The following is a 24,099-nucleotide window of genomic DNA, read 5'->3' as shown; positions in this document are numbered from 1 at the left end:
AAGGTCGCCTGCACATTCCCTGAGGACTGACTTTGCTGCTCGTCTTCATATACCTGATCGACTGTAATGAGGGAGAGATCCTCAAATGGAGTCTGAGAGGTTTAAAAGAGAGGTAGAGCTGGGTATCATCCGCATACTGATGAACACCCAGCCCAAACCTCCTGATGATCTCTCCCAGCGGCCGCATGTAGATGTTGAAAAGCATGGGGGAGAGGACAGAACCCTGAGGCACCCCACAAGTGAGAGCCCAGGGGTCTGAACACTCATCCCCCACCACCACTTTCTGAACACGGCCCAGGAGGAAGGAGCGGAACCACTGTATAACAGTGCCCCCAGCTCCCAGCCCCTCAAGACGGTCCAGAAGGATGCTATGGTCGATGGTATCGAACGCCGCTGAGAGATCCAGCAGAACTAGGAAACAGCTCTCACCTTTGTGCCTAGCCCGCCGGAGATCATCAACCAGTGCGACCAAGGCAGTTTCAGTCCCATGATGAGGCCTGAATCCCGACTGGAAGGGATCCAAATGGTCCGCTTCTTCCAGGCGTGCCTGGAGTTGTTCGGCAACCGCTCGCTCAATCACCTTGCCCAGGAATGGAAGATTTGAGACTGGGCGATAGTTGGCCATCGTGGCCGCATCTAAAGATGGTTTTTTAAGAAGCGGTTTAATAACCGCCTCTTTCAGCGGGTCTGGGAAGGCTCCCTCACGGAGGGAAGCATTCACCACCCCACGAAGCCCATCGCCCAGCCCTTCCCGGCTAGCTTTTATAAGCCAGGATGGGCAAGGATCCAGGAGACAGGTGGTTGGTTTCACTCGTCCAAGCAGCCTGTCCACATCCTCGGAGGTAACAGATTGGAATTGATCCCACTCAACTTGACCAGACAGAACTCTTGCACTCTCCCGCCCCGGCCCTGCTTCCACGGTGGAGTCTACTTCTTCCCGAATCTGAGCGATTTTATCTGCAAAAAACTTTGCAAAATCATTGCAGGAGAACATGTGGCCCGTACTGGGCCCCGATGTTGCAGGTGGTTCCGCTAAATTGTGAACCACCTGAAAAAGTCTCCTGCTGCTGTTTTCTGCAGATGCAATAGAGGCGGTGAAGAAATTCTTCTTCGCCGTCGCTATCGCCACTTGGTAGGCTCGACGTTGAGCTCTAACCTGTGTCCGGTCAGATTCGGAATGAGTTATCCACCACCGGCGCTCTAGCCGTCTCAACGATTGTTTCATTGCCCTCAGATCTGTGGAAAACCACGGGGCTGTCCTATCATTTGTTATTATTTTTCTCATAAGCTCAGCCAAATATAATATGTTTAAGTTGAAGAATGACAATGGGAGAGTGTGGTAGATCACTGCCAGTTTTTTATATTGGATGGTAGATCTCAGGCTACTTGTAGCTGGACCTGCCTGCTGTAAGCCACCCAGAGTGGCTGGGAAAATCCAGCCAGATGGGTGGGATATTAGTAGTAGTAGTAGTAGTAGTAGTAGTAGTAGGCTACGAGTGATTGTCGAAGAAGAAAAGGCTTGCAGTGTAAGGCTTCATTTACAATAAATGAATCAACACTCAATGTGTTTCCTAAAAAATGGCTAGCTGCTGAAGTATTGCAATTAAAGAATTTAAAGTGAATTGGTGGCATTTTCCTTCAAAACAATAGCAAGGGCTTCATATGGCAGCTTCACCATTTCCTTCCTTTGGTGCAGGCATTGTATTTTCAGTATAAACAGGACTCCATTTTTGCACCTATACACACAAACACCACTCTTAATTGTTATCCAAGACATGGTGGGAAGGAAAAAGGAAAAAGGCCAAGCAGGACATTCTGGGATCAAATCAGAAATCAGTATGGCTTCTGTAATTCCGAAACTCTCCCTGGAAAATAGAGACACCAGGAAGGTGTCAGGCTTTGGGGAATTCTACCCCCCCCCCTGTGAGGAGAACCTGAGCTTACAGGGTTAAACAGCTCAGAGTGTACGCCCTGCCTACTGTTGGGAGGGGGGAGGTTCGTCATTTCCAAGAGCCTCAAGCCTTTGTTCTCTCTCTACTTTCGCTTTTGAGGAGAGAGGACGTGTTTTCACGATGCTGTTCGTTGTGATAGATAATGGATAGTCTGCTGTAAATAAAACTGCTTTTAGCTGCTAAGATCCTGTGTGGACTTTATTTAAGCACACTGAAGAACGCACTGGAGGTTCCAGCTTTCTCTTGCCGCTGCTTAAACTCTGCGTTTGCTCAGAGCCTTTGGAATGTGGCCTTTGAAGTCCGGAGGCCTAGCAGAACTGCGCAGCCGAAGCGGGCTGGACGCCAAGGCTTATCTGAGCAATAAATCTTCTTTCAGACACCCCCCCCCCCCGTGGCAGCAAGAGGCACAGAAAAGCAAGGGAGTTCTTACTAATGAATTTATTATTTTTTTCAAATTAAAAAAGGTGGCCCTGAATATAGGAATCAGGCATTTAGTGTTGTGGTCCCTACCTGTCAGGAATGAGCCAGCTCCTAGTGGAACTTTTCAGCCGGCTGCAGAACAGAGAGACTTAGATTTGATGCAGGTGGAACAGCGGCTAGCGCCGACTCCCCTGGACATTGGAATGCCGGTTGCCAAGGGAACGACTGAGAGCGGGCTGGAACACAGCCAAAGCTCTCAGGAAGCTCAAACAGGCGTGAACAGACACAGAGATAGTCTATCAGAAAAGGAAGAGGCTGGAGCTGATCCAACAAGTCTGAAGAGTTGGTGAATGGGAGGGCTGCTAGACAGGAAGGAAAGCAAGAGATTAAAGGTGCAAAAGTTCAATATCTTCTGTAGGAACCGGAAGAAATCTTCAGAAGGGTCATCTTGAGTGATAATGTCAGCGGCTTCGTTAGAGCCATCCGGAGCTATCTGTTTGTTTTTGCAATAAATCCTCCTTTTTAATTACGTACGTTACTGTATTATCAAGCTGGAACCTGGACTCCTGACACTAACCTTTGAAATTCCCTCCCCCTTTGAATGTTAGATAGGCACAATCTCTGTTGTATTTCCAACACCTATGGAAAAGCTCCCTCATCCCTGTGTGCATCTGTATTGGAATTGTTTTTAGATATTTTGATTGGCTTATTGCTTGCATTTTTTATGCTGACCAGAGCATGATGAGAATTGCAGTCCAAAACATCTGAAGGGCATGCCAGGGTGGCAAGGACTGATCTAATCCATGTGATTGGATCTTCCTACTTCCACGCATCTTTGATAACTGCTGAAAATATAAAGTGGAAGACTGAGCAGGTTCTACCTCCCTTTTCTTCCTCCCCTCTTGCTTCCTTGCAGGTGGAGAGAATATCAAGAACATAAACCAACAGTCTGGGGCCCATGTAGAGCTCCAGAGAAACCCACCTCCCAGCACAGACCCCAGCATACGGATGTTCACCATTCGGGGTGTCCCCCAGCAGATTGAGCTTGCGAGACACCTCATAGATGAGAAAGTTGGTGTGAGTTGCTGCTCCTTCTCTTCCCTTCTGTTTGCTTCTTCCTTTTTAAAAAATAAAATAATGTTTTGCAGATTACAATACAATATGATCACATCTTACACACAATTAACTTGTGTGATTTCAACCTTGTGTGGTTGAAAACTAACTGGTTGAAATCCTGCAAATTAATTGCACACAAGCTTGGCACAGAAAGAGCTTTTAAACTCTCTGCCTTGCTTAGAAGGTAAAGATGGTCACGCAGGGACAGATACGCCATTCCCAGAATGTAACCCTTGCACAACACACAATCATACTATACATTAAAGACCAATGATAGCAAAACATTTACATAATTTTATTGTGTCATCATTACACCTTTGAGAGAAGAAAATGCTAAGGAGTAAACCTACAAAAATCCAGACTGGAGTCCCTAAAATGGTTGGATGGCGCTTTGTATGCCTACTTCGAGCAACTCCTGCAGCCAAGCTGGTGCCAAATATATTGCTCTGCTTTCATTTGGACCACATCTCAAGGCAGAGAGGTGGGTTTTGTTGTCTGGGTGGCCCAGGACCTCCATACACACTGCCCAGGCTTGCACCCCAGAAGAGGTTGATTTGATGCTGCTAATGCAACGGTTTGACTTCTCGAGACAGATGGATGCCAACAACATTTTTGCTAGATGCACAGTCCCATTATGTGACATGGAGCACTGTTGTTCCCACTGTACAGACAGGAAAATTGTTCTGTGGCCCAGAGCCCCATTCAACACTCACTATGTACCTTGCATAAGAATTTTGGGGTCATTTACCAGCAAAATTAGACAGGCACCTAATGTCACAGTGTTCAGATGCCTATTTGAAGGCATTTTTTATTTAAGAAGACTTTCCCCTTTGGGTGACCTGATCACTTATGGAATATTAATTATTTGCAACTACAGTTTTATTATTTCTTTAGGATTTGTAATACAGGAATTGATTGCTTTTAGAGGTTTGTAGGAATGATTTTATTGCTTTTTTTAGAAAGCAGGTTTTGTTGTGTTTATCCTATTTTATCTTGTACTCTGCTTTGAATAGCCTCTGGCCATGAATCTGTTTATAAATCTGTTAAATGAAATAAAATTATTCATATTGAGAAGCCTTCCACAGCTCCTTAACTCTTAGATGCACTCTCAATTATCTTGTAGCCTGAGTGACAGAAAGGTCAATTAATTTACCTGTTTGTTCCTTCTCCAGTGTACTGGTCTGGGTGGCCCTGGGGGTTTCAGCCAGAGCCCCTTCAACCAAGCACCTGCTGCACCTCACCAAAAGTACGTAGCCATCTTGCTTGCATTCCCATCACCGTTAGATCCTCCCCACTCCCCGGCCCACCAAATATAGCTGTAGTTGTGATGGTAGCATTAAGCAGCATCCTGGGTTCATGATGCTTTTACAGAAGAACAAGTCGTCTATGCTTTCCCCTGAGAAACTTAAATAAATTCTGTAATTTTGAGGTGCCTGGATTGGGTGGGGGGAGGGGCAGGCAGGGGCTGTGGCCACATGCAGCCTTGGATGGCCAATAAATATAGTTGGGACTTTCCTTCCCATCATAAAGCTCATTGGTACCTTCCAGGAAGACTCTTGGATTATTGGTTGGGCAGGGAACTTTCTTGCCATTAATTAAAATCAAGTATGGGAAACCTGTGGCCCTCATGTTGCTGAACTACAACTCTCATCATCCCTGAACACTGGCCATGCTTGCTGGGGCTCATGGGAGGTGTAGTCCAGCAACATGGGGGGGGGGGCAGTAGCGAAAGATTCCCTACACCTGGTGTTTGTTTGTTTTTTTAAAAAACTCCACTGGAATCAGTGTTCTTTTTAATATTGATGAGTTGGTAGTGAAATGAGTCCAGAGTTAATCTTGTGCATACTATGGTCTGTTTCAACCCTTTTTGACAATTTTTAATATGGACACATCATTGTGGATGGACCAGCTCCTTTTCCCTTCAATCACTAATGATCTTGTCCTCCACAGCGGTCCTCAGACCTTCATGACGCAGGGTTGGGGTGGCACTTATCAGACGTGGCAACAGCCTGGGCAGCAGGTTCCAAGTAAGTGTCTTGTAATCGTAGAGCTTCCAAAAATCACCCAGTTTAAGTTGATTGAGTTAAAGAGTGGGGAGACCTCTTGCCCTCTGTATGTTTCTGGGCTACATCTCCCATTGGCCATGCTGATGGGAGTCATAGTTCAGCTACATATGGAGGGCCACAGGTTCCCCACCACTGGACTCTTAAAGGAAATGTTTCTTCAAACATGCAATATCTGGAATTGTATATCATGCAGCACCTCAGTTTGCTACTGCTTAAGCACTGGTTAAACATGAGCATGTGAGAACTACTAGCAAGAATAATAGAATCTTAGAGCTGGAATGTACCCAAGGGTCATCTACTCCAATGCCCTGCAATGCAGGAATCTGGTGTGCAATGCAGGAATCTGCACCACACTGGTGGTTTTTTAAAAATGTATTGGTTTTCAAAAGTATGAGCAGTGCCGGCTTCCGGTTTGGCAAGGACATCAGGAAGAAGTGCGGAATAGCCTCTCGGACCTTGGAACCTCAAGGTTCCCTACGGACCTTGGAACCTCAAGGGGAATACCTTGAGGGACGGAGCACCCAGCGGCGCCCAGACGTGCTCTCCTGCTTCTTGGGTTTAAATAATAATCCGAGGACGGGATAGAGCTGCGGGCGCGAAGGGGAAGCACCTCGGACCTCACGCTGTGCAGTCTCAGGCTTCTGATGAAAGTGCCAAGCTTCCATGATAAAATTGAATTCCGAAGAATTGGATATTTTTAAACACTGACAATCGGGAGGAATTCAAAGAATTTGACCAGCCAAGGGATGCAAAAAGGGAGTCCGTCCTGGCTGCGGTGTAAAGATGGCGTAGAGAACAAAGACATAAGAACAAAGGCGGAAGTGAAAGTTCCTGCTGAGTAAGTGTAAAACTGAAAGTCCTCAGAGGCACTGCACTGAGGCAAACGCCATTTTATAACGTTGAAAGAGGGAAAAGAGTTAAAAAGGGACTTTGTTTCTCTTCTTTTCTTGCGAAGACTTTGTGGCTCGGTGGGAGAAACAGTAACGTGCTGAGCTCCAGCCCAGAGACTCAGATACTTTGTATAAAACTTTATATAAAACAGAGGGGAATGCTGGCAACATTGGAAGGGACTGACAAGTGAAAGTGGGACAGAGCAGTAAAAGTTTTAAAGTGTGTTGCAGAGATCCCTAAGCCTCTCATCTCTGATTAAATGGACATAGAAGAGGTTTGAATTGAAACTATGATCATTCTCATACCCCCACTGGAATGAGAAGGGAGGAATTTAATTTGGAAAAAACGCTTTATACCCAAATATCCTTTGAGGATTAAGCCTGCGAGTGGCTAGAAAAATCACCTCCCTGGCGCCCTGATTGGATTACAACTCCACCTGGATCTATAAATTGGATTGAGCCGACAAGTGGCGGAAGACCAGAAAAGGACCTTTAAATTGAGACAGTAGTTGGGACAAGGTCTATATTTTTCTGACTTGTATTACTTCTTAAATGGGTGATCTTTAAAGTGTGTGGCTAAGACAAAGAACTAGAAAGCTATAGTGAAGAGAAGGGAAAACATCTGAGGACCCCTAAGGGTTATTGCCCAAATTTTTGGCTCTTTGGAGTACATGCTCCCTCTAGTAGTGAAAGTATAATATTGAGTTATATGCTTAAAAATGCCGGGGGGAATGGAGGAACGCCAGGGGATAGAAGACAGTCGAAACAGGAAGAAATTAAGGACTTGGACATTTTATGGTTAAAAATAAAGGAAGAATTTAAACAAAATGAACAACATATGGAGAAAAAATTGGCAGAAGTACAAGAAACTCTGGATAAGAAAATAGAGGGGGTGGTGGGGGAGTTGTCAAATAAAATTAAAGATTTAACGGTTAGATCAAAAACAACGGAAGAGCTAGCGAAACGAACTCAGAAGGAAGTTAAGGAAAATAGGAAAGAGACAGATAGAATTAAAGAGGAAATGACAGAGGTTAGTAAAATACAAGAGCAGATCTGGGACAACATGGCTCTGATGGAGATGAGGCAGAAGCAAAGAAATTAAAAATTTAGAGGGGTAGTAGAAGAAGCAAATGAAGATATAAAAGCAAAAATTATTAAAGAATTGGCAAGATGGATGGATATGAAGGAGGAAGAAATTGAATATACAATTGAGAATGTGTTTAGAATTAAAGTGAGATCGGTAAAAGCCAAAGCCAAAAAACTGCCTGGAGATTAATTTTTAATTCATTAGAGATGAGTAATGCAATTCTGAGAATGAGTTATAATAACAAATTATTAATTGATGGAAGACCAATCATCATTTTTAAAGAGATTCCTACCAGATTGTGCTGGTCCCGGGGGTAAGGTACCGTGAGTGTAGCAGAGTCCACACGAAGAGGGGCGAGGTCCGATGCAGAGAGCCGGGCGGGGAACAGGAACGCTGGAACAGAAGGCTGAGCAGGTAACAGGAACGCCGGATGGTCGGGAACAGGAGGCCGAGCAGGGAACAGGAGTACTGGATAGTCAGGAACAGGAAGCCGAGCAGGGGACAGGCGTACCGGATAGTCAGGAACAGGAGGCCGAGCAGGGATCAAGAACACAGGAAGGTCCGTAGCCAACAACGACGTTGCTCCCGCAACCTGGGGCCGGCCTGACTGGGCTTTTATCCTCTTCCAAGGTCAGGGGCGGTCCCGACCCCCAGGAGCCCCGCCTCCTCTGGCCTTAAGGCGAGCACTCCTCCTGGGGGCAACCAGTTCCCTTCGCCTCTCTGCCCTAAGCCTCTGCAGATCAGGAGAGGCCGAAGGGTTACTGGGCCCTGGAGGAGGCTCACCTGTGGCCACTGAGTCATCAAGCCCCTCTGGGGCCAGAAGGGCTTCACCTGGGGCCAGCTCCTGATGCACTGCCACAGGTGCAGGCTCCTCAGCATCTAGGCCTTGCCCCAGTTCAGCCGGCCCTGGAGGCGGGGACTCCTGTGCAGGCTGGGATTCCTCTGTTTCATCCTCCGAATCGGAATCCCAGGCCATCACACCATCCCCCCTCCCAGGCCCCCCCCTCAACCGAGGGTCCGGACCCGGCTTGCCGGGGTACGTCGCATGGAACTCTCGGAGGCAGGCAGGTGCGTGGACGTTGGCCGCTGGTTCCCAGGAACGGTCCTCCGGTCCGTACCCCTTCCAGTCAATGAGATACTGCAGCTTTCCCCTGCGGTATCGGGAGTCCAGGATGTGTTCCACCTCGTACTCAGGCTCTCCCCGAACCAACACTGGCTGCGGTCGGGGACGGTTCGGGTGGAACTCGTCGGGTGGGGCCACCGGACTCAAAAGGGACCTGTGGAAGACCGGGTGAACCTTCAGGGTTGCGGGTAACCGGAGACGGAATGCCACAGGAGAGACTTGGTCTACGATAGGGAACGGGCCGGTGAAGCGGGCGTCCAACTTCCGCGAAGGTCGAGAGGGGTGGAGATGGCGAGTGGAGAGCCAAACCAGGTCACCGACGCGAAGTTCCGGCCCCACCTGGCGGTGGCGGTCGGCCTGGGCTTTGTACGCTTCCTTGGCCTGGTGCAGTTGCTCCACCAAAAGCTGTTGCTGGGACTGGAGCTCTTGAAGCCACTCCGTCACCGCAGGGACCGCGGATGCCGGCAGCACCTCTGGAAACAGCCGTGGATGATAACCATAACTGGCCTGGAACGGGGTTTGCTGGGTGGACGCATTCACCGCGTTGTTATAGGCGAACTCCGCCAATGCCAGGTGGTCGACCCAGTCATCCTGCTGGTAGCTGCAGTAACACCGGAGGTACTGCTCCAGCACCGCGTTCGCCCGTTCCGTCTGGCCATCGGTCTGTGGGTGGTAGGCTGACGAGAGGCAGACCTCTGTCCCGAGGGTCTGGTGTAATGCTCGCCAGAACCGGGATGTGAACTGAACTCCCCGGTCGGACACCACGCGCTCAGGTAGTCCATGCAGGCGGAAGACATGCTGAAGGTACAGCTGAGCAGTTTCCTTGGCTGTGGGTACAGATGGACAGGGAGCGCAGTGTACCATCTTGGTGAAATGGTCGGAGAAAACCAGAAGGCAGGTACAGCCACGAGACGAGGGTAAGTCCACTATAAAGTCCAACGAAACCGTGTGCCAAGGGCGCGGTGGAACTGGCAATGGCTGAAGTAGGCCGGGGGGTCGCCCGGTAGGACCCTTGGCGCGACGACAGACATCACAACCAGCAACGTAGCGAGCCACGTCAGCCTTCAGGCGGGGCCACCAAAATTCACGACTGACCAGATGGGTGGTCCGATACCGACCAAAGTGCCCCGCTGCTGGGGCATCATGGGCCATCCGGAGAACCTCCAGCCGTAGTGGCCCTGGCGGGACGTACAGTCGACCGTGGTGCAGCAGAAGGCCCTGATGCAGGACCAGCCCCGGATACTGTGGGCTGGACCCTTCAGCCAACTCCCGGAGACGATCCTGGGCCCAAGCGTCGACCCGCTGCTGTTCCCGCACCCGAACCTGCAATGGCTGCGCCTCCTGGGTGGCCAGGAATGCAGCCGGAGGTAGGATCGTGGTGGGTTCTGCTTGCTGTACCGTGTCTGCGTTGTCTTCAGGTTTCCGGGACAGGGCATCCGCCTTCTGATTCTGAGAGCTAGGGATGTAGCGGATCCGAAACTGGAACCGGGAAAAGAACAACGCCCACCGGATCTGTCTTTGGTTCAGCTTGCGGGTGGTCTGGAGGTACTCCAGGTTCCGGTGGTCGGTTCTCACCTCCACCGGATGTCGTGCCCCCTCAAGATGATGGCGCCAGACCTCAAAGGCTACCTTGATGGCCAGTAGTTCCCGCTCCCACACAGTATAGTTACGCTCCGCTGGTAGGAGCTGGCGGGAATAGAAGGCACAGGGTAAGAGTGGCGCTTCAGGACCAATCTGTTGAGACAAGACGGCACCGAGAGCCGTACTGGAGGCGTCGGTCTCCACCACAAAGGGTCGAGAGGGGTCAGGATGTTGTAAGATTGGTGCCCTCTGGAAACAGGCCTTCAACCCCTGAAACGCCTCCTCTGCCTCCTTGTCCCAGGAAAACGGCGTCTTTGGGCGCAGTAGCCGGGTCAACGGGGTGGTGCGATGAGCATAATCAGCGATGAAGGTCCGGTAGTAATTGGCGAACCCCAGGAAACGTTGTAGGTCCTTGCGGTTCCGGGGTGCCGCCCATTCTTGAACCGCTGTCACCTTCCCCGGGTCCATTTGCACCCCATCCGGAGAGAGCCGGTGACCAAGGAAGTCCACAGTCCGCTGATGGAACTCGCACTTGCTGAGCTTTGCGTACAAACGGTGCTCACGCAAGCGTTGCAGCACGGTCTGGACATGTCCCTCATGGCGAGCCGGGTCACGGGAGTAAATCAGTATGTCATCCAAATACACCACCACGTACTTGTCTAACAAGTCCTGAAACACGTGGTTGATGTAGCGTTGGAACACAGCAGGCGCGTTGCACAAACCGAACGGCATAACCAAATATTCGAACTGCCCGTACCGGGTCCCAAACGCTGTCTTCCACTCATCCCCGGCTCGGATCCGAATCAAGTTGTAGGCCCCCCGGAGGTCCAGCTTGGTGAACACCTGTGCCCCTTGCACCCGCTCCAGCAGCTCCGAGATAAGGGGCAAGGGGTACCGATCTGGGACGGTAATTTTGTTCAGGGCTCGGTAATCATGGCAAGGGCGGAGTTCCCCACATTTCTTCTTAACGAAAAGCACTGGTGCCGCGGTAGGCGAGGTGGAAGGCCTAATGAACCCACGCTCCAGGTTCTTGCGCAAGAAGTCCTGCAAAGCCTCGCGCTCTGGCTCTGTTAGAGAATATAAGCGACTCACTGGTAAAGGCGCTCCGGGTTGGAGGTCTATGCCGCAGTCAAAAGGCCGATGCGGCGGCAGCTGGTCTGCCCCCCGTTCCTCGAACACGTCCTGGTAGTCCTGATACACGGCTGGGAGCGTGGGTGCTGCCTCCTCTGAGGGCGCGGCCGCCAGCGTCCCGGATTGAGCATGGGAACATGGGTCTGGGAAGTGCACGGTCCGTTTGACCCAGTCAATCTGAACGTTGTGGGCTTCCAGCCAGTCCATCCCGAGCACCAGGGAGAAGCGGGGCATAGAGGCAATGTCCAAAGTTCGCAACTCCCGGTGCTGCTGGAAACACAGGACCAGGGGCTGGGTCTCCTGAGTAACGGCACCTGAACACAGAAGTCGTCCGTCAATCGCTTCCACCTGGACCGGTACTGGCTTGTTCCGAAGTGGCACCTGATGATGGGCGGCAAAAGCAGCGTCCATATAGGAGCGGGTTGCCCCTGAATCTACCAAAGCATGGGTGTGGATCCAGGGCCCACCTGGAGGGTATAAACGCACCGAAACCATAAGATGTTGCAAGTCCATTGGTGCAGGCCCATTCTGCGCGGTTTGGGACCCCCGGTAGCTAGGGCCATCAGCTACTGGGGTTGGCGGTTTCCCTGCGGCTGGCGTTTCTCAGGGCAAGACCGAGCGAAGTGTCCACTTCCGCCACAGTAAAGACAGAGATTTCCCTCCCGATGCCGCGCCTTCTCTGCGGGGGAAAAGCGTGGCCGCACTGCCCCGAGCTGCATAGGTTCCTCCGTTAAATCAGTTATGACCGTGGGGCTGCCGGAAAAAGCTGGTGCCGTGAACTGGAAGTGTCGGCGACCCCGGGCCTGACGACGATCCTCCAACCGGTCGTCTATTTGTAGACTCCGTTGAATGGGAGTGTCTAGCGTGGTGGGGCGTTCCATTGTGGCCAACTGATCCAGTACCTCGTCCGAAAGCCCTTCGAGATACTGGTCCCGCAGTGCCGAATCATTCCAGGTCAAGTCCTGTGCCAACAGCCGAAACTCCGTGGCATATGCGGCCACCGTGGACTTGCCCTGTTTCAAACGCCGAATCGCCCGGTTGGCTTGACTCCCTTTCTGGGGGTTGCCGAACGCGGCCTCCAAACGATTGCAAAACCCCGTATAGTCTGCCAGCAAGGGGGAGTCTTGCCTGAGTAGCGGCAACGCCCACTTGGCCGCCTGGTCCTTTAACAAACTAATCAAAAAGTGCACCTTGGTGCGGTCGTCAGGAAAGTTCCGGGCTCGCCCCTGAATATACAGCTTGGCCTGGGCCAGGAACATGGGAAAGCTGGCCGGGGCTCCATCAAATTTCTCAGGCAAAGCCACTGGGTACTTGCCAGGCGCCGGGGCGTCGGCCCCAGGAGCCGGTAGGGCTTCCAAGCGTTGCTGAAGTGCCACAACCGCGTCACTGAGCTGCTGCACGGTGTGAGTCAAGGCCTGGTTCTCCTGGGCCAAAGTCACCAGTGCAGCCGCCTGGTCAGCCATGGCCTCTGGTTCTTCCCGAACGCACCCCTACAAAGGGGGAGTGCGGGTGTGGCGGGAGCAAACTGTGCTGGTCCCGGGGGTAAGGTACCGTGAGTGTAGCAGAGTCCACACGAAGAGGGGCGAGGTCCGATGCAGAGAGCCGGGCGGGGAACAGGAACGCTGGAACAGAAGGCTGAGCAGGTAACAGGAACGCCGGATGGTCGGGAACAGGAGGCCGAGCAGGGAACAGGAGTACTGGATAGTCAGGAACAGGAAGCCGAGCAGGGGACAGGCGTACCAGATAGTCAGGAACAGGAGGCCGAGCAGGGATCAAGAACACAGGAAGGTCCGTAGCCAACAACGACGTTGCTCCCGCAACCTGGGGCCGGCCTGACTGGGCTTTTATCCTCTTCCAAGGTCAGGGGCGGTCCCGACCCCCAGGAGCCCCGCCTCCTCTGGCCTTAAGGCGAGCACTCCTCCTGGGGGCAACCAGTTCCCTTCGCCTCTCTGCCCTAAGCCTCTGCAGATCAGGAGAGGCCGAAGGGTTACTGGGCCCTGGAGGAGGCTCACCTGTGGCCACTGAGTCATCAAGCCCCTCTGGGGCCAGAAGGGCTTCACCTGGGGCCAGCTCCTGATGCACTGCCACAGGTGCAGGCTCCTCAGCATCTAGGCCTTGCCCCAGTTCAGCCGGCCCTGGAGGCGGGGACTCCTGTGCAGGCTGGGATTCCTCTGTTTCATCCTCCGAATCGGATGAGGAGGGGAGAGTGATTGTGGTACAAATAACGCTGCAGGGCGAGAGGTTAATTGTAGTGGGAATATACACACCTAATGGAAACAAAGCGGAATTCTTTAAGAGATTAGAGGAAAGATTGATGGACTTTATGGATCAGAAGATAATTTTGATAGGGGATTGCAGTGGAGTGGTAATGCTGGAAATAGATAGAATGTCAAAGAAAAAAAGGTATAAAAGAGGGTAAACTTCATAAGACATTCTTTGATTTGGTTGAAAATTTTGGCTTAATAGACATTTGGAGGTTGAAACACCCAATTACAAAACAGTTCACGTTTTTCTTGGAACCCCATCAAAGCTCAAGCAGAATAGCCTATGTATGGGTATCCAAAGAATTGGCCCCAAGAGTAAGTAAAAATGAGATTATTCCACAAACCCAATCTGATCACAATTCAATATATTTGGAATTGAGAGGTAAAGAGCAATCTTCTTTCAGATGGAGGATGAATGATACATTGTTTGAGAACCCAAAAATAGTAGAGAAAGCAAAAGAGGCAATAAAGGAATATTTTGATTGGAATTTACACAAAGAGGCTGGTTTGGATATAGTGTGGGACGTGAGTAAAGCAGTTATGAGGGGTTTCCTGATACAGCAAAACAGCTTCAAAAAAGAAAAGAAAAGAAAAGAAAAGAAAAGAAAAAAGAGGAAATCCTGACTCAACTCATGGAAAATGAGAAAAAATTAGTAATAAAACCAAAAGATGAACAAATTAAACAGACTATTAAAATGTTACAAACTCAGTTTTCCATGTTGGTGAACCAAGAAGCGAAATGGAAATTAAAATTAATGAGACAGAAGTATTTTGAATCAGCTAAGAAAACCGGGAAGCTACTGGCATGGCAACTAAGAAAACATCAAAGTCAAAATACAATTAATAAAATCAAGATAGGAGAACAATTGACGGAAGACCCAAAAGAAATAAGAAGAGCCTTTCAAGGATTTTATAAGGAACTTTACAGGAAAGACAAGGAAGACATAAAAAAAAAATAGAGAGATAGTTGGAAACACATAAAGGAAAACAGATTCCACCAGAAGAAAGAACAACTAAACGCCCCAATAACAAAACAGGGACTCCAAAGGACAATAAAGAAGATGAAACAAGGTAAAGCCCCAGGACCGGATGGGCTTACCTCAAAGTATTACAAAACCCTTAGTGAACAGCTGTTACCGGTTCTCTGTGAAGTAATGAACTCTATCCTACAAGGAGGAAAAATACAAAATTCCTGGAAGGAGGCATATATAAGGTTGATCCCCAAACAAGACACAAACCATTTGAATGTCAAGAATTTCAGACCACTATCATTGTTAAACAATGATTACAAATTATTTGCGGACATTATGGCAAACAGATTAAAAATAATACTAAATGAACTAATTCATAAAGACCAAGGAGGCTTCTTACCAGGCAGGCAATTAAAAGATAATGTAAGACATATTATTAATATATTGGAACACTTAAGAGGTAAGAAATGACAAACCAGCTGTATTAATGTTTATTGATGCTGAAAAAGCGTTCGATAACACTGGTCAACAACAAATTTGTTGTCTGCGTTTTTTCAATTGATTTAGGACGAATCTGATGCACTGAATCCAAAAATCACATTGGTTTTGCTCAATCAGGTCAAGTTTTTGAGCTATATCCACATGTCTTTTTTTACGTTTTTGTTCACATGTACGCTTGTGTGGAGCATTTTAGAAGAAGTTGGTGGGGGTAAAATGCCATGTTGAATAATTGTTTTGATTGGAAATGATTATTTTAATGACAGGAAGTATTCAGGTCCGATAGTTCTGGGTGATTATGTCGAAAAGGGATCAGTTTGAAGTCATAAAACCTCGAAATCTTCTATAAATTGGTGCGGCAAAGCATATAGTTGGGGGATCAAAACTAAGTTAATGGGGCAGCCGCCCCACGAAGTGTATAGGAAACTTCACCTGTGCATGCTCCAACTTATGACTAATTTGTAACTATTTTTGTTTGGAATTCCCATGGTTTGGAGGGAGCCGACAAACCATGTCACTGACTGCTACTTCTGCGCTGTTGATGTGACTGGGATCAACAGAAAGAACTGGAGCAGCCTCAAGTATCCTGATTTTCAATCAGCACGTCGTCCTGTAGCTCATTGTGATGAAATTCCAGTGCCTGTCTTCGGAGAACTTCCTGACATTAGTGACGGAGATGCCTCCAGTATTGAAGGACATGAAGAAGAAGAAGTGGTTCTTGAAGATGATGCTCCACATCCATTTTCCCAAAAGGAGTTGAATGATCTAGTTCGCAGCCTCAGCTTGTCAAAGGACTCTGCCGAACTGTTGGCATCCAGATTGAAGGAAAAAAACCTCTCTGACAGTGCTCGCATCAGCTTCTTCGCAACAGGCATCAAGAGTACCTCCGTTTTTTCTCGGAAGAGAAGGACTTGGTGTACTGTGCAGATATTGCGCAGCTTCTGCTCAAGCTTGGAGTGCCACAGTACAAACCCAAAGATTGGAGACTGTTCATTGACAGCAGCAAGCGATTACTGAAATGTGTTCTGCTACACAACGGCAACCAGTTTGCCTCTATACCCCTGGCTCACTCGAGTACACTGAAGGAGAACTATGAAGCGGTGAAGTATGTGCTGGAGAAAATTGGTTATGATCAGCATAAGTGGTTTCTTTGTGTTGACCTGAAGATGGTGAACTTTTTGTTGGGACAACAGTCTGGCTTCACCAAGTACCCATGTTTTCTGTGCATGTGGGATAGTAGGGACCGTGCTCAGCATTACACGAAGAAGGACTGGCCTGTGCGGGAGGAATTGGTGCCTTGCAGAAAAAGGAACGTCATCAACGACCCTCTGGTGGTCAGAGACAGAATACTCTTCCCACCGCTGCACATCAAGCTCGGCTTAGTCAAGCATTTCACCAAGGCTCTGGACAAGGATGGTTACTGCTTCACTTACTTGTGCCAGGCTTTTCCAGGATTGACCATGGAGAAGTTGAAAGCTGGCATCTTTGACGGTCCTCAGATCCGTCAGCTCATCAGAGATCCAGAGTTCGGAAACTCAATGAACAAAGTGGAACTGGAAGCGTGGAAGGCATTTGTTCTGGTAGTGAAGAACTTTCTTGGCAACAATAAGGCCAGAAACTACGCAGAACTTGTCAACAACATGCTGACTGCTTTCAGAAACCTGGGCTGCAACATGAGCATCAAGATGCACTACCTATTTTCACATATGGACCGGTTTCCTGAGAACCTGGGTTCAATGAGTGACGAGCAGGGGGAGAGATTCCATCAGGACATGAAAGAGATGGAGACCATGTCTCAGGGTCGCTGGGACGCAGTCATGATGGCTGACTACTGTTGGACTCTGAAGAGAGACCTCCCTGCCGCTGAGCATTCCAGGAGTTCCAAGAAACGGAAGTTCAAGCCCTGAAGTTTGAAAAATGATGAAGCAACATACAATTTACGTGTACTTACCTTTAGCAATGCCCACCATTCAGTTTACAGAAATCGATGTTTCTATCAGGTAATCAATATATGTTGTTGGAAAAACATTTTTTTCTCTTAAAAACATATTTAGGATGATATGTGTTGACAAAAATCAGCTGATAATGCCACAAAAATGTAATCGATTTTGTCACAAGATCTGATTTTTTTCAAATCAACATAGCACAAAAACCTGACCTGATGGAGAGAAACGGATGCCATTTCCTGATTCAGCAGTGCAAAAATAACCTAAATCAATTGTAGAAATCTAGACAACATTCAAAAAGTAAAAACTTGTTGCCGAGTGTAATATATCTTGGTTATTTATGAAGAAAAGTATGGGGATGATGGGGGTTTTGTGGCTCTTTCCTGAGAGGAATTGAGGCAATTTATTCGGAACAGAGAGTGAAACTAATAGTGAATAACGCTTTGACAAAATCATTCGACATCACAAAGGGTACCAGTCAGGGGGGCCCACTGTCTCTGCTATTGTTTATAATGGTATTAGAGGTATCAGCAAATAGTTTGAGAGAAACATCAGAGGTAAAAGGAGTTAAAATAGGTGTTAAAGAATTTAAACTTAAGGCCTATGCAGATGACTTAGTATAAACCTTAGAAGAACCCCAGAAAAGTGTCAAAGAAGCATTGGAAGAAATGGACAAATTTGGACAACTGGCAGGATTTAAACTGAACAAGACAAAGACGAAAATGGTGGTCAAGAATATGGAAAATAATGAGATAGAAAGGCTGGAACAAGACAATGAAATTAAGGTGGTTAAGAAAGTAAAATACTTGGGAAATTAGATGACAGCAAAGAATATAAATTTGTTTAATGGCAATTACCAACCAGTGTGGAAAGAGTTTAAAAGAGACTTGGAAATATGGGATAGATTAAAGTTGTCAATAAGTGGAAGAATGTCAGCGATCAAAATGAACATATTACCAAGGATGCTATTTTTATTTCAAACGATTCCAATAATCAGAGGCTTAGGACAATTTAGAGAATGGCAGAAGGTTCTCTCGCACTTCATATGGCAAGGGAGAAAACCGAGGATTAAATTTAAAATACTGATGGACAGAAAGGAAAGGGGGGGGGTCTCGGTACCTGATTTGAAACTTTATTATGAAGCAGCCTGCTTATGTTGGATAAAGGATTGGATAACCCTGGAAAACTCAGACCTGTTAGATTTGGAGGGATACAATAACAGATATGGGTGGCACTCCTACCTCTGGTATGGAGGATCAGAGCCTTCAGAGTGTCGCAGAGAGGCCTTAGCACTCTTGAAATCCTCTGAATCATCTGATTCAGTTTCAGATTCAGAACCTTCATCAGTGGGTGTGGGGTTTTGCTGCTGTTTATCCTCAGACTCTTCACTGTCATCAGGATAACATTGGAAAATTCCCACATTCTCCCCCCACTTGGCATTGTACTCAACACTTCTAGTGAGTCTAATTGTATTAGTGTCAGTCATCATTACTCTGTAAGAACCTTTCTGATATCCTAGAAAGATACCATGCAAACCATGTTTGCCTAACTTGGAGCTTTGTGGTGTGTGAACCCACATGTCAGAACCAAAAATTCTCATGTGCTTGATGTATGGTTTCTTACCAAACATATTTTCATAGGGGGTAGAACCAATCGGTGATGATAATCTGTGATTGTAAGTATAAACAAAACAGCTGAGCGCTTCTACCCAATAACTCTCTGGAAGATTGGCATCGTGCAGCAAGGTTTTCAAGCCTTGAAGCAAAGTTTGGCTTGCTCTTTCACAAAGTCCATTCATCCAAGGAGACCATGGACTTGACAAATCATGTTGAATTCCTTTCTCAGTCAGAAAAGCTTCAAACTGCTGAGAAGTGAATTCTCCCCCTCGATCTGTAAATAAACATTTCACCTGTTTATCATGCACATTTTGCAAACAAGCACAGAATTCCTTGAACCTAGGAAACGCTTCTGATTTCTGCTGGAGATTGAACACATGGAAAATGTGTTCATACCTGGAAAATGAATCAATGAGGACCATGAAGTACCTGGCTCCACTCAAAGAGGGTGCTAGAGGACTAACGAGATCAGCATGCACTACCTGATATGGTTCTGTAGCTTGTCTACTAGATACCTTACCTTTTGCAGCCATTTTAACCTTGTTTGCTGCGTATGCCTTACACTTTATGTGGTACCTGCAGGGTTTAATAGTCATACCTTCAATTAAGGCAGGCATTTTGGAAACTGCCTCGAAGTTTAAGTGACCAAGTTTCCTGTGATAATCATGAATACATCCTGCATGCAAAACCTTGCTAGTATCTTGCACAACATCAACAGAATAATCATAATGCAATACAAACAAATGATCAACATAATCAGCATGCAATAGAAAGTCATCTTTCTTGGTGATGGTGCACTTCCTCTTCTTGAAGGAAACGTCTGTGTCCTGTTCAGTCAGCTGTGAGACGCTCAACAAGTTGTGTGCAGCATCTGGAACAAAAAGAATGTTGCGTATTGAAGCATTGAAGCTGTGAAGAACAACCGTTCTGTAGCCTTGACTGGAGATCGTGTGGTCATCCGCTTGGTGAATCACACCTTCCTGTGGAGTAAAGGACACGAACAGGTGTTTGTCTTTGCAGACATGCTGGGTGGCTCCCGAGTCGGCGATGAAGAAAGATCTAGACGTCTTCTGGACCTTTGGAGTGAAGCATGAGACCATAGCCTTGTGTTTTGTTGTCATGGACTTCTGACCTTTGCCTTTGCCTTTTCCACGCGTTGAGCTTTCACTGCGCTGCTCTGTTGCTTTGGCATTGGGTTGTTTGCAATCCCTATTCACATGGCCTAGACATCCACACAAGTAGCATTTCACTGCCTTCAAAGCTTTGGCACCATCTAGTGGTTGCACTGCATTCTGGGATGACGTCTGTGAGGACTCCCCCTTAGTGATACAGCTAGTACTACACCGATCCGCTTCATTTAACACCACAGCAGTGACATGCGCTACCGTTAGCTGAGCAGTAGGCAAAACAGCAAGCTGGCTGGCAATCGCTTCCCAACTTGAACCCAAAGAATGTTGAATCATGAAGGAATGCACAGCCTCTGGAAAGGTGATTCCACGCTGTTGCAACTCGTGCCTGAGATTCTGCATTTCCATGAGGTGAGCACGTACTTCTGCTCCTTCAACAAGTGCCATATCATGCAACTTGGCATAAAAGAACAAAGAAGCTCCCACGTCTGTTCTTAAATGTGAGTGTTGGAGACTGTCCTACATCTCTTTGGCTGAGGCCTTGTCACGCAAAAGACATAATTCTTCAGGAGACACGATAAGCGTCAGATTTCCCTTGCTTTGGAATCCTTAGCCTCCCATGCTTCGGTAACTGGAGCTGGGGGGGGGGCATCTGTTATCACATTAAACAGACTCTCTTTTCTTAGCAGAGCTTCTGCATACTGCACCCACTCCTGATAATTCCACTTTGAGAGCTTAGGAATGGCCATCACATTTTGAAGGGCCTCCATTATTCTGGCATTGGCCTTCTGTGTCATTGAAGCATGCTGCGTCTGTTTACAAGCAGCTGCGTTTCAAACAGCATACTGCTTGAGGCTTTTGCATGCTCATGAACTTCTGCCGCAACCGGTCAGTGCTTTGGCTAGAAGTTCAAAGTCCACCCTAATTGCCAATTAATTAGGGACTGGCAGGCTTCCCGGGGCAATGAGCACATACCTCTCATCAATCTTCTTGACACGCAGAGAAGATAAGCTGCATTCCGTTCTTCTGGGCCGGAAACCAAAAATGTCAGAACCTGCATTCGACTGAGCTTCTCCAAGCTCCTCCGGAATCGCCCTCCGATGGTAATTAACAACCTGAGCCTCTAATAAGGCTCCAAGCACGTTCCCATTCCGCAGCGTTTCAAAGCGGCAGAAGTGACGAGAAGTATGAGCTACATGCTAAGAGTTTTATTGCTAAGCTACGCAAACAGAAAAGAAATACACCCTCTCTCTGTGAGAGCAGAGAGCAACTGAACAAGCAAAGGAACAGGAAACCAGTAACGTCACATCCGTCTCCCATCTCCCGTGAGACTTCCAACAGCCTGGAATGTCTCTGGAATTTAAACAGAGTCTTGTGACTCTAAGCCGCTGCACAGTGGCACAAACAGAAAGCAACCATTTTTTTCTACATCTATTTGCTAATAGTCTGGCGTTTTCCCCTCTATAGTCATAGAAGCGTTGTTTAGAGCAGTGTTTTTCAACCACTGTTCCGCGGCACACTAGTGTGCCGCGAGATGTTGCCTGGTGTGCCGTGGGAAAAATTGAAAAATTCGAAAGATTTTTTTTAAAAAGTCAAATTTGCGCCCACTAGGCAGGCGCCGGACTGTGTCCACCCTATTTCCCATCCATCCTGGGTGGGGATCAGATCGGATGGGATCGGATGAGAGCGGACAGGCGGTCCGCTCTCATCCGATTCCCCATAGAGAGCAGCGGGGCTCTGACATCTCCCTCTCCGCACACAGTGGTGGTGTGCCTCGTGATTTTTTTCATGAAACAAGTGTGCCTTTGCCCAAAAAAGGTTGAAAAACACTGGTTTAGAGTATAGAATGCTGATCATTGTTTTGTTGATTTCTAGGGAGTCTTCTCTGGTGACTGCTTTTATTGCGTCCCATAGGAGGGGGGGTTATTATATTGTCTACATCGTTTTCCTTGAAGTTGTTTTGGAGAGTTTTGGTGAGACTCTCTCTAATTTGATTGTTTGAGGTTAGGATGGGACTGAAGGACCATGATGGGGTGGTTTGTGTCTCCTCTCCTATATTAACTGTGACTTCTACTGGGGCGTGATCTGTGAGTTTAATGTTACCTATGTTCGTTGATTCCACTGAGGGGATCAGACCCTGTGTGAGCAGGATGCTGTCCAGTCTGGACACTGTATTCTGGCATCTGGATTGGAATGTGTGGCTGGTGTCTCCCGGGTTTTGCTCACTCCAAATCATCATCATCAACCTTTTATTCGACCGTCAGTCAGAAAAAAGTACAATTGTCAATACACAGTTAAAACATCCAAGAAGATTTTAGAGCTTAGCCAACACTAAAATGGGCTAAACAGATAGCCCCATATCAATACAGTCAATTATAGTCTTGTGGCGCTTAAAAGCTAAAAAAAGAAATTTGGCCACCAAGGAAGGTATAGCTCTAGCGACATTATTCAGCAAGTGTAAAACCTGGTTTTCTCCAGGTAGGGAGCTAAATTGACATAGAAGTGGGTCTATAAAATTTTGTCTAAGCTCTGCATAAGAAGGGCAAGTCGAGAATGTGTTCAGTGGACTCAACCACACCCATGGCACAATGACAGGTTCTCTGGGCGTATGGTACTCCCCTGTACCTTCCCCACAATATCGCAGAGTCAAGGACATTTAATCTACCCGCTGTAAAAAGTCTGCGGTATTCCACATAGTGGATTTCTGCAAGGTAGGGGGCTGGTATGGTCCGATAAATCTGGTCGCCTAGGAACATCCCTGGTTTTACCTGGGCTATGTCCTCTTGTCTAGCAATGTCACTCAGTCTCCGGGAGATGACAGCTCTAGCTTGATTGTACGTCATAGACTCAAAGTAAAGATGAGACAATCCGCAGGATTGAACCTCGTTAGTGACCTCCCTTTCCCACGATGATTGGAAATCGTCCCTCAATATCAAGGGGGCAATACCCACTGGTTTAAAACAAAGCTTGAGCCATAGCCAGAGCTTCGTCTTCAAGGCCACATACCGTAGAGCTTGCCAGCCGACCTCTAATCTCATAACTGCACCCGCTACCGAGGGGGGAATCCTAAGGATGGCTCTAAGGAATCGCGTTTGGATAGAATCCAGTTTCAAAAAGTCCCTACGGGAGCCTAAAGAGATGCCCACCAAAAGAAGGGGGAGGACTTTCATTTGAAAGAGTCTCAAAGCTATCTTCACTGATTCAGCCTGATTCTTAGCATATAGAGATCTAATCTGGATGGCTGCTTTAGATGCATTAGTTGTTATATAGTCTCTATGGGCCAGAAAAGACCTATTTGACCGTATTACTTGTCCCAGATATTTAAAGCAGTTAACCTGCTCTAGGGGGATCCCGTTCATCGACCATCGATGGAGTCTCGGTCGGGCAGAGAAGACCATGATCTTGGTCTTAGTATAGTTGGGTTGGAGCTCATGCTGATCACAGTATTCATGTAGAGCTTGCAACATTCTCCTCAGTCCAATAGGGGATCTGGCAAGAAGTGCGGCGTCATCCGCATACAGAAGAACATTCAGAGATCGGCCTGCTAATTTGGGGGGGTGGAAAGCATCATTGGCCATGTGAGTCACCAGTGAGTTAATGTAAAAGTTAAACAATGCTGGGGCCAATAAACAACCCTGTCTTACCCCTCTAGTGGTGGTAACGGGGTTGGAGACTAGGCCTTTATTGTCTAGCCTGATTCTCAGAAAGGTGTTTGTATGGAGGCTGATAATCAGATGAAGGAGACGACGATCGATATTTGTTGCAGCCAGTTTTGTCCATAGCTGCTTTCTAGAGATCCGATCAAATGCCTGCTTAAGGTCAATAAAAGCCACATGAAGAACCTTTGGGGCTTTGCCGGCATACTTTTCCGCCAGGTGATTCAAGGTTAATATTTGGTCTGTAGTAGATCTTCCAGAGCGAAAACCCGCCTGTTCATCGGCAATGATATTGTCGTCCTCCATCCATTTCGATAGTTTGTTTAGCAGATACCCCGAGTAGATCTTCCCAATGACATTTAGCAAGCTGATTGGCCTAAAGTTGCTCGGCTCTGTACGTGGGCCTTTCTTATGTATTAATACAATCAACGCAGAGCTCCAGCTTGAGGGAAATTTTGCTGTTTTGTTTATATGCGTGTAAAGTGCTGCTAAAAGTGGGATCCACCAATCTTTATTTGCTTTGATGGCATCAATGGATATAAGGTCATCACCGGGGGCCTTGCCTGCTTTAAATCGATCTATGAGAGTTTCAACTTCAGGGCATGTAACTGGGTCCCAATCGGGCAGTGCTTCCGGCTCCACCGTATCTCCGCAG

General features: G+C 47.7%; 1 protein-coding gene across 6 annotated transcripts in view; it reads left to right on the top strand.

Moving 5' to 3' along the window:
• LOC309523367 (far upstream element-binding protein 3-like) overlaps positions 1–24,099 on the top strand; it is a 388,935-nt gene that overhangs the window by 281,093 nt on the left and 83,743 nt on the right. For all 6 annotated transcript variants that reach the window (XM_082207141.1, XM_082207142.1, XM_082207139.1 and 3 more), the window contains 3 exons: positions 3,289–3,449; positions 4,661–4,734; positions 5,439–5,515. In XM_082207141.1, coding sequence (XP_082063267.1) covers positions 3,289–3,449; positions 4,661–4,734; positions 5,439–5,515 — 312 coding nt within the window. The remainder of the gene's footprint in view (positions 1–3,288; positions 3,450–4,660; positions 4,735–5,438; positions 5,516–24,099) is intronic.

Source organism: Podarcis vaucheri (assembly GCF_965113315.1).
Source record: "Podarcis vaucheri genome assembly, chromosome: W".
Taxonomy (NCBI): domain Eukaryota; kingdom Metazoa; phylum Chordata; class Lepidosauria; order Squamata; family Lacertidae; genus Podarcis; species Podarcis vaucheri.
This window is presented reverse-complemented; position numbering and strand designations above follow the sequence as displayed.